The sequence below is a fragment of the Somniosus microcephalus genome, chromosome 5, assembly GCF_052327205.1.
Source record: "Somniosus microcephalus isolate GS21.2 chromosome 5, FLI_Smic_1.0, whole genome shotgun sequence".
Taxonomy (NCBI): domain Eukaryota; kingdom Metazoa; phylum Chordata; class Chondrichthyes; order Squaliformes; family Somniosidae; genus Somniosus; species Somniosus microcephalus.
Genome location: NC_140991.1, coordinates 9,306,567 through 9,319,632, shown reverse-complemented (window position 1 = coordinate 9,319,632; position 13,066 = coordinate 9,306,567). Strand labels below are relative to the sequence as shown.

Below are 13,066 nucleotides of genomic sequence, written 5' to 3'. Positions count from 1 at the left end.
CTCTCTCAGTACTGACCCTCCAACAGTACAGCGCTCCCTCAGTACAGAGCGGTTGTAGGTCACGTGATGAAACCCCCCGGGAGACGTCCAACCAGTGTTGTCGACCACAGGGAACCCAGGTTTTGTTAATTTGTAACTTGGGATGTGGGCTTCATTAGCTGCCCTGAGAAGATGGTGGTGGGCCGCCTTCTTGAACCACTGCTGTCATTCTTTGAAGCGGCTTTGATACAACTGAGGGGCTTGTTAGGCCGCTTCAGTGGGCAGTTAAGAGTCAACCACATAGCGTGGGTCTGGAGTCACATGTAGGTCAAGACCGGGTAAGGACAGCAGCTTTCCTTCTCTGAAGGACACTGGTGAATCATAGAATGATACCTAATCCTCATCCTCTACTGTGAAGACCGATACAAAGTAAGTATTTAGCAAGCCTGCCATTTCCTTATTTTCATTTACAATATCACCTGCTTCAGTCTTTAACCTTAGCACAGAATGAGGCCATTTGGCCCATCGTGCCTGTGCCGGCTCTGTGAAAGAGCTCTCTAATTAGTCCCACTCCCCCGCTCTATCCCCATAGCCCTGAAAATGTTTCCTTTTCAAGTATTTATCCAATTTCCTTTTGAAAGTTATTATTGAATCTGCTTCCACCGCCCTTTCAGGCAGCGCATTCCAGATCACAACAACTCGCTGTGTAAAAAAAAATTCTCCTCATCTCCCCACTGGTTCTTTTGCCAATTACCTTAAATCTGTGTCCTCTGCTTACTGACCCTTCTGCCACTGGAACAGTTTCTCCTTATTTACTCTATCCAAACCCTTCATGGTTTTGAACACCTCTATCAAATCTCCCCTTAACCTTCTCTGCTCTAAGGAGAACAATCCCAGCTTCTCCAGTCTCTCCAAATAGCTGAAGTCCCTCATCCCTGGAACCATTCCAGTAAATCTCCTCTGCACCCTCTCCAAAGCCTTGACATCTTTCCTAAAGTGCGGTGCCCACAATTGAACACAATACTCCAGCTGAGGCCTAACCAGTGATTTATAAAGGTTTAGCATAACCTCCTTGCTTTTGTACTTTATTCCTCGATTAATAAAGCCAAGGAATTTGAATGCTTTTTTAACAGCCTTCTCAACTTGTCCTGCCACCTTGAAAGACTTGTGTACTTACACCCCAGGTTCCTGCACCCCCTTTAAAATTGTACCCTGACGTAAGGAAACTACTCGGCAATTGGTCTGAGTCTTAAACAAGGCTTTAATCAACTGTTTCTCAACATGGAGGTCTAGTTGTGTCCTTCACTAGTTTCTGTTAAAGAATGTCCTGCACAAGCTGGGCCCGTGCCCGAGTATTTATACTCTCCCTGGACAGCGCCACCAGCAGGCCGCCCAGTATTATTACATAAGTCATTTTCACATGAATGACAGGATTCATGTCATACCCTTTAGTTTATATTGCCTCTCCTCATTCTTCCTACCAAAATGTATCACTTCACACTTCTCTGGATTAAAGTTCATCTGCCACGTGTCCGCCCATTTCTGGGTAACGGTCGTCTTATCAAAGTGCCAGCCCACGAATGACCAGGTCTGCTGAAGTCCTACCTGAATGTGGGTCATGTACGCTTGGACCACCTCCAACCCGTACACATCGATCAGCTCATTCACCAGCTGGATGCCTTTCTGATTGGCTGCCACCTGCGCTCGCAGATCCGACAGGTTGTCATGGAGATTGCGTGTCCCGCTGCTGCCCGGGATCTGAGCTGGGGCCATGAGTGCCTCGGTAACAGCTGAAAGAGACACAGGTTAAACAGATACATTGACGTAATAAAACTCACTACGCACTTGGTTTGAGCATAAAGCAAGGCTTTAATCAACTTGTTTCAGAACATGGAGGTCTAGTTGTACTTCACTAGTTCCTTGTCTTACAAAATGTCCCTGGCAAGCTGGGTCTAAGCCCGAGTAATTATGCTCCTTGGATGGCGCCACCAGCTGGCCGTCCAGCATTATTTCATGAGTAGTTTCTTGATGAATGCTGAGATTTATAACACACATTACGAGGACAGGTTGCGCGGACGAGGCTTGTATTCACTGGAGTACAGAAGGTTGAGGGGTGATCTGATCAAGGTGCTTGAGATAATTAAAGGAGTGGATAGATAGAAAGAAACTCTTTCCTCTGGTGAAGGGAGTCCAGAACAAGGGGGCATAACCTTACAATTAGAGCCAGGCCGTTCAGGGGTGAAGTCAGGAAGCACTTCTTCACACAAAGGGGAGTGGAAATGTGGAATTCTCTCCCCAGAAGGCTGTGGATACCGGGGGTCAATTGGAGCTTTCCAGACTGAGATGGATAGATTTTTGTTGGGTAAGGGTATCGAGGGACATGGAGCAAAGGCGGGTAGATGAAGTTGGGATGCTGATCAGCCAAGATCCGATTGAATGGCGGAACAGACTAGAGGGGCCGAATGGCCTACTCCTGTTCCTATCAGACTTCCACAGATTCCAGCGGGGAGGGGAAGGGGGTCACTCGATAGCGGCCAATCATGGCTGCGATTTTTCTCCCCCCTCCTTCCCAAATCCAGGGGCCCCCACTGAGGTCAGGACAAAGTGGGGCAGTGCGCGGGGGCAGGGTGGGGGGTGTCAATGCTTCAACGGACCGATGAGCGGGAATCCCGCAGCCCCCACTCACCCTCCTCCTGGAAGACCCCGTCCTTCACCAGCTTGAATGAAATGAAGACGGCTCCTTCCTGCTGCAAGCACTTGGAGTGAGGCGGCATGGACCCCGGGGTGATGCCTCCGATGTCGGCGTGATGCCCTCGGCTCGCTACAAAAAACACCGCGCGGGAAACACCCTTTCGAAAAACCTGTGTGGGACAAGAAGCACAGAGAGTGTCGGGATCGAACAAAGAAAGAAATAACTTGCATTTATACAGCGTCTTTCACCACCTCAGGATGTCCCAAACTGCTTTACTGCCAATGAAGTACTTTCTGAAGCGTAGTCACTGTTGTATTGTAGGAAATGCGACAGCAAAATTTGTGCACAGCAAGCTCCCACAAACAGCAATGTGATAATGATCAGATAATCTGTTTTAGTGATGTCGGCTGAGTGCAATGAGAAATTTATTCTGTATCTAACCCGTGCTGTACCTGCCCTGGGAGTGTTTGATGGGGACAGTGTAGAGGGAGCTTTACTCTGTATCTAACCCGTGCTGTACCTGCCCTGTGAGTGTTTGATGGGACAGTGTAGAGGGAGCTTCACTCTGTATCTAACCCGTGCTGTACCTGCCCTGGGAGTGTTTGATGGGACAGTGTAGAGGGAACTTTACTCTGTATCTAACTCGTGCTGTACCTGCCCTGGGAGTGTTTGATGGGACAGTGTAGAGGGAGCTTTACTCTGTATCTAACCCGTGCTGTACCTGCCCTGGGAGTGTTTGATGGGATAGTGTAGAGGGAGCTTTACTCTGTATCTAACCCGTGCTGTACCTGCCCTGGGAGTGTTTGATGGGACAGTGTAGAGGGAGCTTTACTCTGTATCTAACCCATGCTGTACCTGCCCTGGGAGTGTTTGATGGGACAGTGTAGAGGGAGCTTTACTCTGTATCTAACCCATGCTGTACCTGCCCTGGGAGTGTTTGATGGGACAGTGTAGAGGGAGCTTTACTCTGTATCTATCCCGTGCTGTACCTGCCCTGGGAGTGTTTGATGGGACAGTGTAGAGGGAGCTTTACTCTGTATCTAACCCGTGCTGTACCTGTCCTGGGAGTGTTTGATGGGACAGTGTAGAGGCAGCTTTACTCTGTATCTAACCCCATGCTGTACCTGTCCTGGGAGTGTTTGATGGGACAGTGTAGAGGGAGCTTTACTCTGTATCTAACCCGTGCTGTACCTGTCCTGGGAGTGTTTGATGGGACAGTGTAGAGGGAGCTTTACTCTGTATCTAACCTGTGCTGTACCTGCCCTGGGAGTGTTTGATGGGACAGTGTAGAGGGAGCTTTACTCTGTATCTAACCCGTGCTGTACCTGCCCTGGGAGTGTTTGATGGGACAGTGTAGAGGGAGCTTTACTCTGTATCTAACTCGTGCTGTACCTGCCCTGGGAGTGTTTGATGGGACAGTGTAGAGGGAGCTTTACTCTGTATCTAACCCGTGCTGTACCTGCCCTGGGAGTGTTTGATGGGACAGTGTAGAGGGAGCTTTACTCTGTATCTAACTCGTGCTGTACCTGCCCTGGGAGTGTTTGATGGGACAGTGTAGAGGGAGCTTTACTCTGTATCTAACTCGTGCTGCACCTGCCCTGGGAGTGTTTGATGGGACAGTGTAGAGGGAGCTTTACTCTGTATCTAACTCGTGCTGTACCTGCCCTGGGAGTGTTTGATGGGACAGTGTAGAGGGAGCTTTACTCTGTATCTAACTCGTGCTGTACCTGCCCTGGGAGTGTTTGATGGGACAGTGTAGAGGGAGCTTTACTCTGTATCTAACCCGTGCTGTACCTGCCCTGGGAGTGTTTGATGGGACAGTGTAGAGGGAACTTTACTCTGTATCTAACTCGTGCTGTACCTGCCCTGGGAGTGTTTGATGGGACAGTGTAGAGGGAGCTTTACTCTGTATCTAACCCGTGCTGTACCTGCCCTGGGAGTGTTTGATGGGATAGTGTAGAGGGAGCTTTACTCTGTATCTAACCCGTGCTGTACCTGCCCTGGGAGTGTTTGATGGGACAGTGTAGAGGGAGCTTTACTCTGTATCTAACCCATGCTGTACCTGCCCTGGGAGTGTTTGATGGGACAGTGTAGAGGGAGCTTTACTCTGTATCTAACCCATGCTGTACCTGCCCTGGGAGTGTTTGATGGGACAGTGTAGAGGGAGCTTTACTCTGTATCTATCCCGTGCTGTACCTGCCCTGGGAGTGTTTGATGGGACAGTGTAGAGGGAGCTTTACTCTGTATCTAACCCGTGCTGTACCTGTCCTGGGAGTGTTTGATGGGACAGTGTAGAGGCAGCTTTACTCTGTATCTAACCCCATGCTGTACCTGTCCTGGGAGTGTTTGATGGGACAGTGTAGAGGGAGCTTTACTCTGTATCTAACCCGTGCTGTACCTGTCCTGGGAGTGTTTGATGGGACAGTGTAGAGGGAGCTTTACTCTGTATCTAACCTGTGCTGTACCTGTCCTGGGAGTGTTTGATGGGACAGTGTAGAGGGAGCTTTACTCTGTATCTATCCCGTGCTGTACCTGCCCTGGGAGTGTTTGATGGGACAGTGTAGAGGGAGCTTTACTCTGTATCTAACCCGTGCTGTACCTGCCCTGGGAGTGTTGATGGGACAGTGTAGAGGGAGCTTTACTCTGTATCTAACCCGTGCTGTACCTGCCCTGGGAGTGTTGATGGGACAGTGTCGAGGGAGCTTTACTCTGTATCACCCTTATGTAACACCCTTATTTAAAAAGGGCAGTAGACAGAAGGCTGGAAACTATAGACCGGTTGCCTAACATCTGTGGTAGGTAAAATTTTGGAGTCCATTATTAAGGAGACAGTAACAGGACATTTAGGTAATCATAATTTAATAGGACAAAGTCAGCATGGTTTTATGAAGGGGAAGTCATGTTTGACAAATTTGCTGGAGTTCTTTGAGGAAGTAACATATAGGGTGGATAAAGGGGAACCAGTGGACGTAGTGTATTTAGACTTCCAAAAGGCATTTGACAAGGTGCCACACAAAAGATTATTGCTTAAGATAAAAAATCACAGGATTGGGGGTAATATTCTGGCATGGATAGAGGATTGGCTATCTAACAGAAGGCAGAGAGTTGGGATAAATGGTTCATTCTCAGACTGGCAATCAGTAACTAGTGGTGTTCCGCAGGGGTCAGTGCTGGGTCCCCAACTCTTTACAATCTATATTAACGATTTGGAGGAGGGGACTGAGTGTAACATATCAAAGTTTGCAGATGATACTAAGATGGGAGGGAAAGTAGTGAGTGAGGAGGACATAAAAAACCTGCAAGGGGACATAGACAGGCTAAGTAAGTGGGCAGAGATTTGGCAGATGGAATACAATACTGGAAAGTGTGAGGTTATGCACTTTGGCAGGAAAAATCGTAGAGCAAGTTATTATCTTAATGGCAAGAAACTGGAAAGTACTGAAGTACAAAGGGATCTGGGGGTCCTGGTGCATGAAACTCAAAAGGTTAGTATGCAGGTGCAGCAAGTGATTAAGAAGGCCAATGGAATGTTGGCTTTCATTGCTAGGGGGATAGAATGTAAAAATAGGGAGGTATTGCTTCAGTTGTACAAGGTATTGGTGAGACCGCACCTGGAATACTGCATACAGTTTTGGTGTCCATACTTAAGAAAAGACAGACTTGCTCTCGAGTCAGTAAAAAGGTTCACTCGGTTAATCCCGGGGATGAGGGGATGGACAGATGAGGAGAGGTTGAGTAGATTGGGACTCTACTCATTGGAGTTCAGAAGAATGAGAGGCGATCTTATTGAAACATATAAGATTGTGAAGGGGTTGGATCGGGTGGATGCGGGGACGATGTTCCCGATGATGGGTGAAACTAGAACTAGGGGGCATAGTCTTAGAATAAGTGGCTGCTCTTTCAAAACTGAGATGAGGAGGAACTACTTCACTCAGAGGGTGGTAGGTCCATGGAATATGCTGCCCCAAAAAGCTGTAGAAGCTACATCATTACATAAATTTAAAACAGAAATAGACAGGGTATTTTATTCAAGAAGGGTAGCAGGGATAAACCAGGGAATTACAGGCCAGTGAGCCTAACATCTGTGGTAGGGAAATTATTGGAAAAAATTCTGAGGGACAAAATTAGTCTCCACTTGGAGAGGCAAGGATTAATCGGGGATAGTCAGCATGGCTTTGTCAAGGGTAAATCATGTCTGACAAATCTGATTGAATTTTTCGAGGGGGTGACTAGAGGGGTGGATGAGGGAAATGCTGTGGATGTGGTTTACATGGACTTCAGTAAAGCTTTTGACAAAGTCCCGCATAGGAGACTGGTCAAGAAGGTAAGAGCCCATGGGATCCAGGGTGCCTTGGCGCGTTGGATCCTAAACTGGCTGAGTGGCAGGAGGCAGAGGGTGATGGTCGAAGGTTGCTTTTGTGACTGGAAGCCTGTGTCCAGTGGGGTACCTCAGGGATCGGTGCTGGGTCCCTTGTTGTTTGTGATCTACATAAATGACTTGGATGAGAATGTAAAAGGTATGATCAGTAAGTTCGCAGATGACACGAAAATTGGTGGGGTGGTAAATTGCGAGGAGGAAAGCCTCAGGCTACAGGACGATATAAACGGGTTGGTCAGATGGGCGGAAAAGTGGCAAATGGAATTTAACCCTGAAAAGTGCGAGGTGATGCATTTTGGACGGACAAATAAGGTAAGGGAATACACAATGAGTGGTAGGACCCTAGGAAGTACAGAGGGTCAGAGGGACCTTGGTGTACATGTACATAGATCCCTGAAGGCAGCGGAACAGGTAGATAAGGTGGTTAAAAAGGCATATGGGATACTTGCCTTCATTAGCCGAGGCATGGAATATAAGAGCAGGGAGGTTATGATGGAGCTGTACAAAACGCTGGTGAGGCCACAGCTGGAGTACTGTGTGCAGTTCTGGTCGCCTCACTATAGGAAGGATGTGATTGCTTTGGAGAGGGTGCAGAGAAGATTCACCAGGATGTTACCTGGGATGGAGCGCCTCAGCTATGAAGAGAGGCTGGACAGGCTGGGGTTGTTTTCCTTGGAGCAAAGAAGGCTGAGGGGGGACCTGATTGAGGTGTACAAAATGATGAGGGGCATAGATAGGGTAGATAAAGAGGAACTTTTCCCCTTAGTAGGGGGGTCAATAACAAGGGGGCATAGATTCAGAGTAAGGGGCAGGAGATTTAGAGGGGATTTGAGGAGGAACTTTTTCACCCAGAGGGTGGTTGGAATGTGGAACTCAATGCCTGAAAGGGTGGTAGAGGCAGGAACCCTCACAACATTCAAGAAGCATTTGGATGAGCACTTGAAATGCCATTGCATACAAGGCTATGGACCAAATGCTGGAAAATGGGATTAGACTGGACAGGGATGGATGGGTGGCGCGGACACGATGGGCCGAAGGGCCTCTTTCTGTGCTGTAAAACTCTATGACTCTATGACTCTATGACAGTTTCCTAGAAGTAAAGGGAATTAAGGGTTACGGGGAGCGGGCAGGAATTTGGACATGAGTCTAGGTTCGGATCGGTCATGGCCCTGTGGGTAGCGGAGCGGGCCCAGGGGCCGTGTAGCCTGATCCTGCTCCTATTTCGTGTGTCTAATTCTGTTAGATTCAGGAGATGGTTCTGTGATAGTAGATTGGCAGTTACGATCAGATCAGCCATGATCTTATTGAATGGCGGAGCAAGCTCAAGGGGCCGATTGGCCTACACCTGCTCCTATTTCTTATGTTCTTATGTATCCAACCCGTGCTGTACCTGCCCTGGGAGTGTTTGATGGGACAGTGTAGAGGGAGCTTTACTCTGTATCTAACCCGTGCTGTACCTGCCCTGGGAGTGTTTGATGGGACAGTGTAGAGGGAGCTTTACTCTGTATCTAACCCGTGCTGTACCTGCCCTGGGAGTGTTTGATGGGACAGTGTAGAGGGAGCTTTACTCTGTATCTAACCCGTGCTGTACCTGCCCTGGGAGTGTTTGATGGGACAGTGTAGAGGGAGCTTTACTTTGTATCTAACCCGTGCTGTACCTGCCCTCGGAGTGTTTGATGGGACAGTGTCAAGGGAGCTTTACTCTGTATCCAACCCGTGCTGTACCTGCCCTGGGAGTGTTTGATGGGACAGTGTAGAGGGAGCTTTACTCTGTATCTAACCCGTGCTGCACCTGCCCTGGGAGTGTTTGATGGGACAGTGTAGAGGGAGCTTTACTTTGTATCTAACCCGTGCTGTACCTGCCCTCGGAGTGTTTGATGGGACAGTGTCGAGGGAGCTTTACTCTGTATCTAAGCCGTGATGTGTGTGATCTGGGAGTGTTTGATGAAATGCAAGCTGTTTCATTCCCCACCACTAACATCCCTCACCCTGAAGAGCAATAAATTCACCCAAAGAAGTCTTTAAAAAAATCTAGCACTGGGTGTTTAAGGTGTAATGTTTTTAAAATCTTATTCGAGTCACACACAACCTAAATCAGTAACGTGTCTGATCAGAAGTCAGGTGTGGAAACACCGGACAGCCTGGTACTTGTCCCTAAGCACGTTGATTATTCCAGTGTAACAGACTGGGGAGGACCAGGGGACAGGAGTTTAGGCTGTGTGAGAGTGGGAATAGACTGGATGATGGGCGGGTTTTCTTTTCCCAGAGAGTAGTGGCTGAGCCTCTGGAATGTGTTGGCTGGTGCGGTGGGTGCTGACTCGCAGCCTTCAAGAGGGAGCTGGACCGGTTCCTGACTGGGGCGGAGATCGCATCCTAGAGAAGGTCAGTGTCTTTATAGTGTCTTTATTGCGGAACACCGCCGTTCAGTCCGTAAGGGTGACCCCGAGCTCCCGGTGGCCTGTCATTTTAATTCACCGCCCCATTCCCACTCAGACCTCACCGTCCTCGGCCTCTTCCATTGTTCCACGGAAGCTCAGCGTAAGCTCGAGGAACAGCACCTCATCTTTCGATTAGGCACTTTACAGCCTTCCGGACTCAATATCGAGTTCAACAATTTCAGATCATTACCCCGGCCCCTATCATATATATATTTTTTATCCACACTTTTTGTTTGTGCTTTTTTTTCTCCACATGGCAGCTGTCTTTCATTCTGCCAGCGCAATTCACGCTTCATCTAGAGCCATCCTTTGTTCCTTAACCTGCCCCATTACCATCTCCTCCCGCCTTGAATATCTCTCAATGTCTCTGAACCTCTTCCGCTCTCTATCCTATCACAGACCTTCCCTTTTGTTCTTTCATCCCCTCCCCCCTTTCCCAGCCCCTACACCTGTTTTAAAATCTGTTCCTTTTCCTGCTTTTTTCCAGTTCTGACGAAGGGTCCCAGACCTGAAACGTTAACTCTGTTTCTCGCTCCACGGATGCTGCCTGGCCTGCTGAGTATTTCCAGCACTTTCTGTTGTTATTTCTTTATAGAGAACACTGGGTCCGTGCGATCACCTGGGATGATTTCCACCGCCTGAGGGGGTCGGAGAGGAATTTTACCCAGGATTTCCCCCTAATTGGCCCAGTTTTTTGCCCCTCCCGGGAGATTGCATGGCTGTGGCGGAAGGTAGGGGGAGAGGGAGGAGGGAGGGAGGGAGGGAGGGAGGAGAGGAGGGAGGACAGGAGGGAGGGAGGGGGTAGAAATTGTTACGATGCTCCGACCATCATGAGGTGTGGGGCAGGCTTGATGGAGCAGCTGGCCTTTTCCAGCCCGTCACTTTCGTATGTTCATTCAATACTGGACCGTAATGTGGATCTTACTGGCGTGATGACAGTGAGGTCAGGAAGATGGCTGCCTCCTGCGCTGGGATGGTTGCTAAGGATGACATCACCTTCTTTGAGGTCGTCGCCCAAATGATTGATCTGTTGGGGAAAAGAAAATCCACATGGAAATCAAACAGAATCCAAGGCACTCCAGACACTCGCCAGCTTCAGAAACTTTTCCATCTTCCTTCCTTGCCCCACCCGCCCGCGTTCGAAGACGCCGAGAGTTCACGAGTGAGCCCGCGCTCGGTGAACACACACACGGGCTGTTCGACTACAGAGGGCTTCACAGTCCAGCCCGGCCCCTCCTCACCCTGAATACACAAACAAGTCACTCACCAGCGTGAGGTTGGGTGGGTGGCAGGGGGGAGGGGATGGAGTGTGATTGGGTGGGTGGGTGGGGGGGAAATAGGGGGAGGTTGGGAAGGTGGGGGGAGCTTGGGGGGGTGGCGGGGGAGGTGAAGTTGGGTGGAGATTGGGTGGGGAGGGAGGATGGGTGGGTGGGGGAGGGAGGATGGGTGGGTGGGGAGGGGGTGAGTTTGGGTGGATGAGAAGGTGGCGGGGGAGGTGAAGATGGGGGGAGATTGGGAGGGTGGGGGAGGGGGGATGGGAGGGTGGGGGAGGGGGGATGGGTGGGTGGGGAGGGGGGATGGGTGGGTGGGGAGGGAGGATGGGTGGGTGGGTGGGGGAGGGAGGATGGGTGGGTGGGGATGGGGTGAGTTTGGGTGGATGGGAAGGTGGCGGGGGAGGTGAAGATGGAGGGAGATTGGGAGGGTGGGGGAGGGGGGATGGGTGGGTGGGGAGGGAGGATGGGAGGGTGGGGGAGGGGGGATGGGTTGGTGGGGATGGGGTGACGTTGGGTGGATGGGAAGGTGGCGGGGGAGGTGAAGATGGGGGGAGATTGGGAGGGTGGGGGAGGGGGGATGGGTGGGTGGGGAGGGGGAAAGGGGGAGGTTGAGTAGGTGGGGAGGGGGGTGGATGGGGAGGGGGATATTGTCACTGGATAGTGACCGGGAAAGGGAACCCTGCTGATTTTTTTTGTTCTGTTCCTATCTCCTAACCCAGAAGCCACTGAGCCTCAGTGCCACACCGAGTCTGGCAAACTCGGCACAGGCCGGGAATCTTAACCGTGACCCCTTCCCGCTGCGCCTTGGCTCAGGACCTCACAGCGCAGACCTTTATCCAACAGGCTGTGTCCTGTTCTTAACACGGTTTGGCCACAGGTTCGCGGATTGATACTCGCCTGGACCGTACACAGGGGTTTACACGTGACTGTACCTCACTGTTCCAAACTGCGTAACCCCAGCTCTAAGCCTCAGTTCCCTGACTCATCTTTGAAGGTGGCAGGACAAGTTGAGAAGGCTGATTAAAAAAAAGCACACGGGATCCTGGGCTTTATAATTAGAGGCACAGGGTACAAAAGTAAGGAAGTTATGCTAAACCTTTCTAGAACACTGGTTAGGCCCCAGCTGGAGCATTGTGTTCAATTCTGGGCACCGCACTTTAGGAAGGATGTCAAGGCCTTGGAGAGGGTGCAGAGGAGATTTACTAGAATGGTTCCAGGGATGAGGGACTTCAGTTATGTGGAGAGACTGGAGAAGCTGGGATTGCTCTCCTGAGATCAGAGGCGGTTAAGGGGGATTTGACAGAGGTGTTCAAAATCATGAGGGGTTTTGATAATAGGGAGAAACTGTTTCCAGAGGCAGGAGGGTCGGTAACCAGAGGACACAGATTTCAGAGGGGAAATGAGGAGAACTTGTTTTTACGCAGCGAGTTCTTGTGATAGGAATGCGCTGCCTGAAAGGGCGGTGGAAGCAGATTCAATAGTAACTTTGAAAAGGAAATTGGATAAATATTTGAAAAGGAAACAGTTGCAGGGCTAATGGGGAAAGAGCAGGGGGAGTGGGACTAATTGGAGAGCTCTCCAAAAAGCCAGCACAGGCACAATAGGCCGAATGGCCTCCTTCTGTGCTGTGTGATACTATGATTCTGACCTATTTTGGAGAGAGGGAATGTGAATCTACAGGATGGGCAGATGGGCAACGGAGGCACATTGGAGATTCCTAGAGCCTCCCACTAAACGAGGAGGTCGGATCTCCTCACTCCCACCCTTGACTGTTCCTGATGGTCACCATATTCCATTACCCCCGCCCCGCGCTTCACACTCGCCCTCCACTTCAACACACGAGAGCCGACTAAAGCCACCCGGTCCCACGAGGGAGGCGACCTGAGTGTGACGCACTGATGCTCCCCTCCCTCCTCGGGCGGGATTGGCCACCCAGCCCTCCTGGGCGAACTCTAACCTTACCTGGAACTGCACTGTTTCCTGCATGGCGCCAAGGTGCACGGGGATGTGCGGTGCATTGGAGACCAGGCCGCCCGCGGGGCCGAACAGCGCGCACGAGAAGTCCAGCCGCTCCTTGATGTTGGTGGAGATGGCGGTTCGCTGCAGGATGCGACCCATCTGCTCTGTGGGGAAAGAGCACGGTGAGGGCGGGGTTAACCATCTGACCCCGGGGGGGGGAATTAACCGTCTGATCACCAGGGGCGGTGGGGACAGTTAACTGTCTGATCACCGGAAGTGGGGGGGGGTGCAATTTAGTGACTGACGCCCCGGGAGGGGGGTGTTTAATGTCTAATCACCGAGGGGG

At 50.6% G+C, this 13,066-nt stretch overlaps 1 protein-coding gene across 6 annotated transcripts in view; it reads right to left on the bottom strand.

Annotated features, from left to right (window-relative positions):
- Nucleotides 1-13,066, bottom strand: part of oplah (5-oxoprolinase, ATP-hydrolysing) — a 119,902-nt gene that overhangs the window by 18,735 nt on the left and 88,101 nt on the right. For all 6 annotated transcript variants that reach the window (XM_085987282.1, XM_085987287.1, XM_085987288.1 and 3 more), the window contains exons 18-21: nucleotides 12,724-12,884; nucleotides 10,413-10,514; nucleotides 2,666-2,840; nucleotides 1,585-1,769 (exon numbers count right to left, since the gene is read on the bottom strand). In XM_085987282.1, coding sequence (XP_085843408.1) covers nucleotides 1,585-1,769; nucleotides 2,666-2,840; nucleotides 10,413-10,514; nucleotides 12,724-12,884 — 623 coding nt within the window. The remainder of the gene's footprint in view (nucleotides 1-1,584; nucleotides 1,770-2,665; nucleotides 2,841-10,412; nucleotides 10,515-12,723; nucleotides 12,885-13,066) is intronic.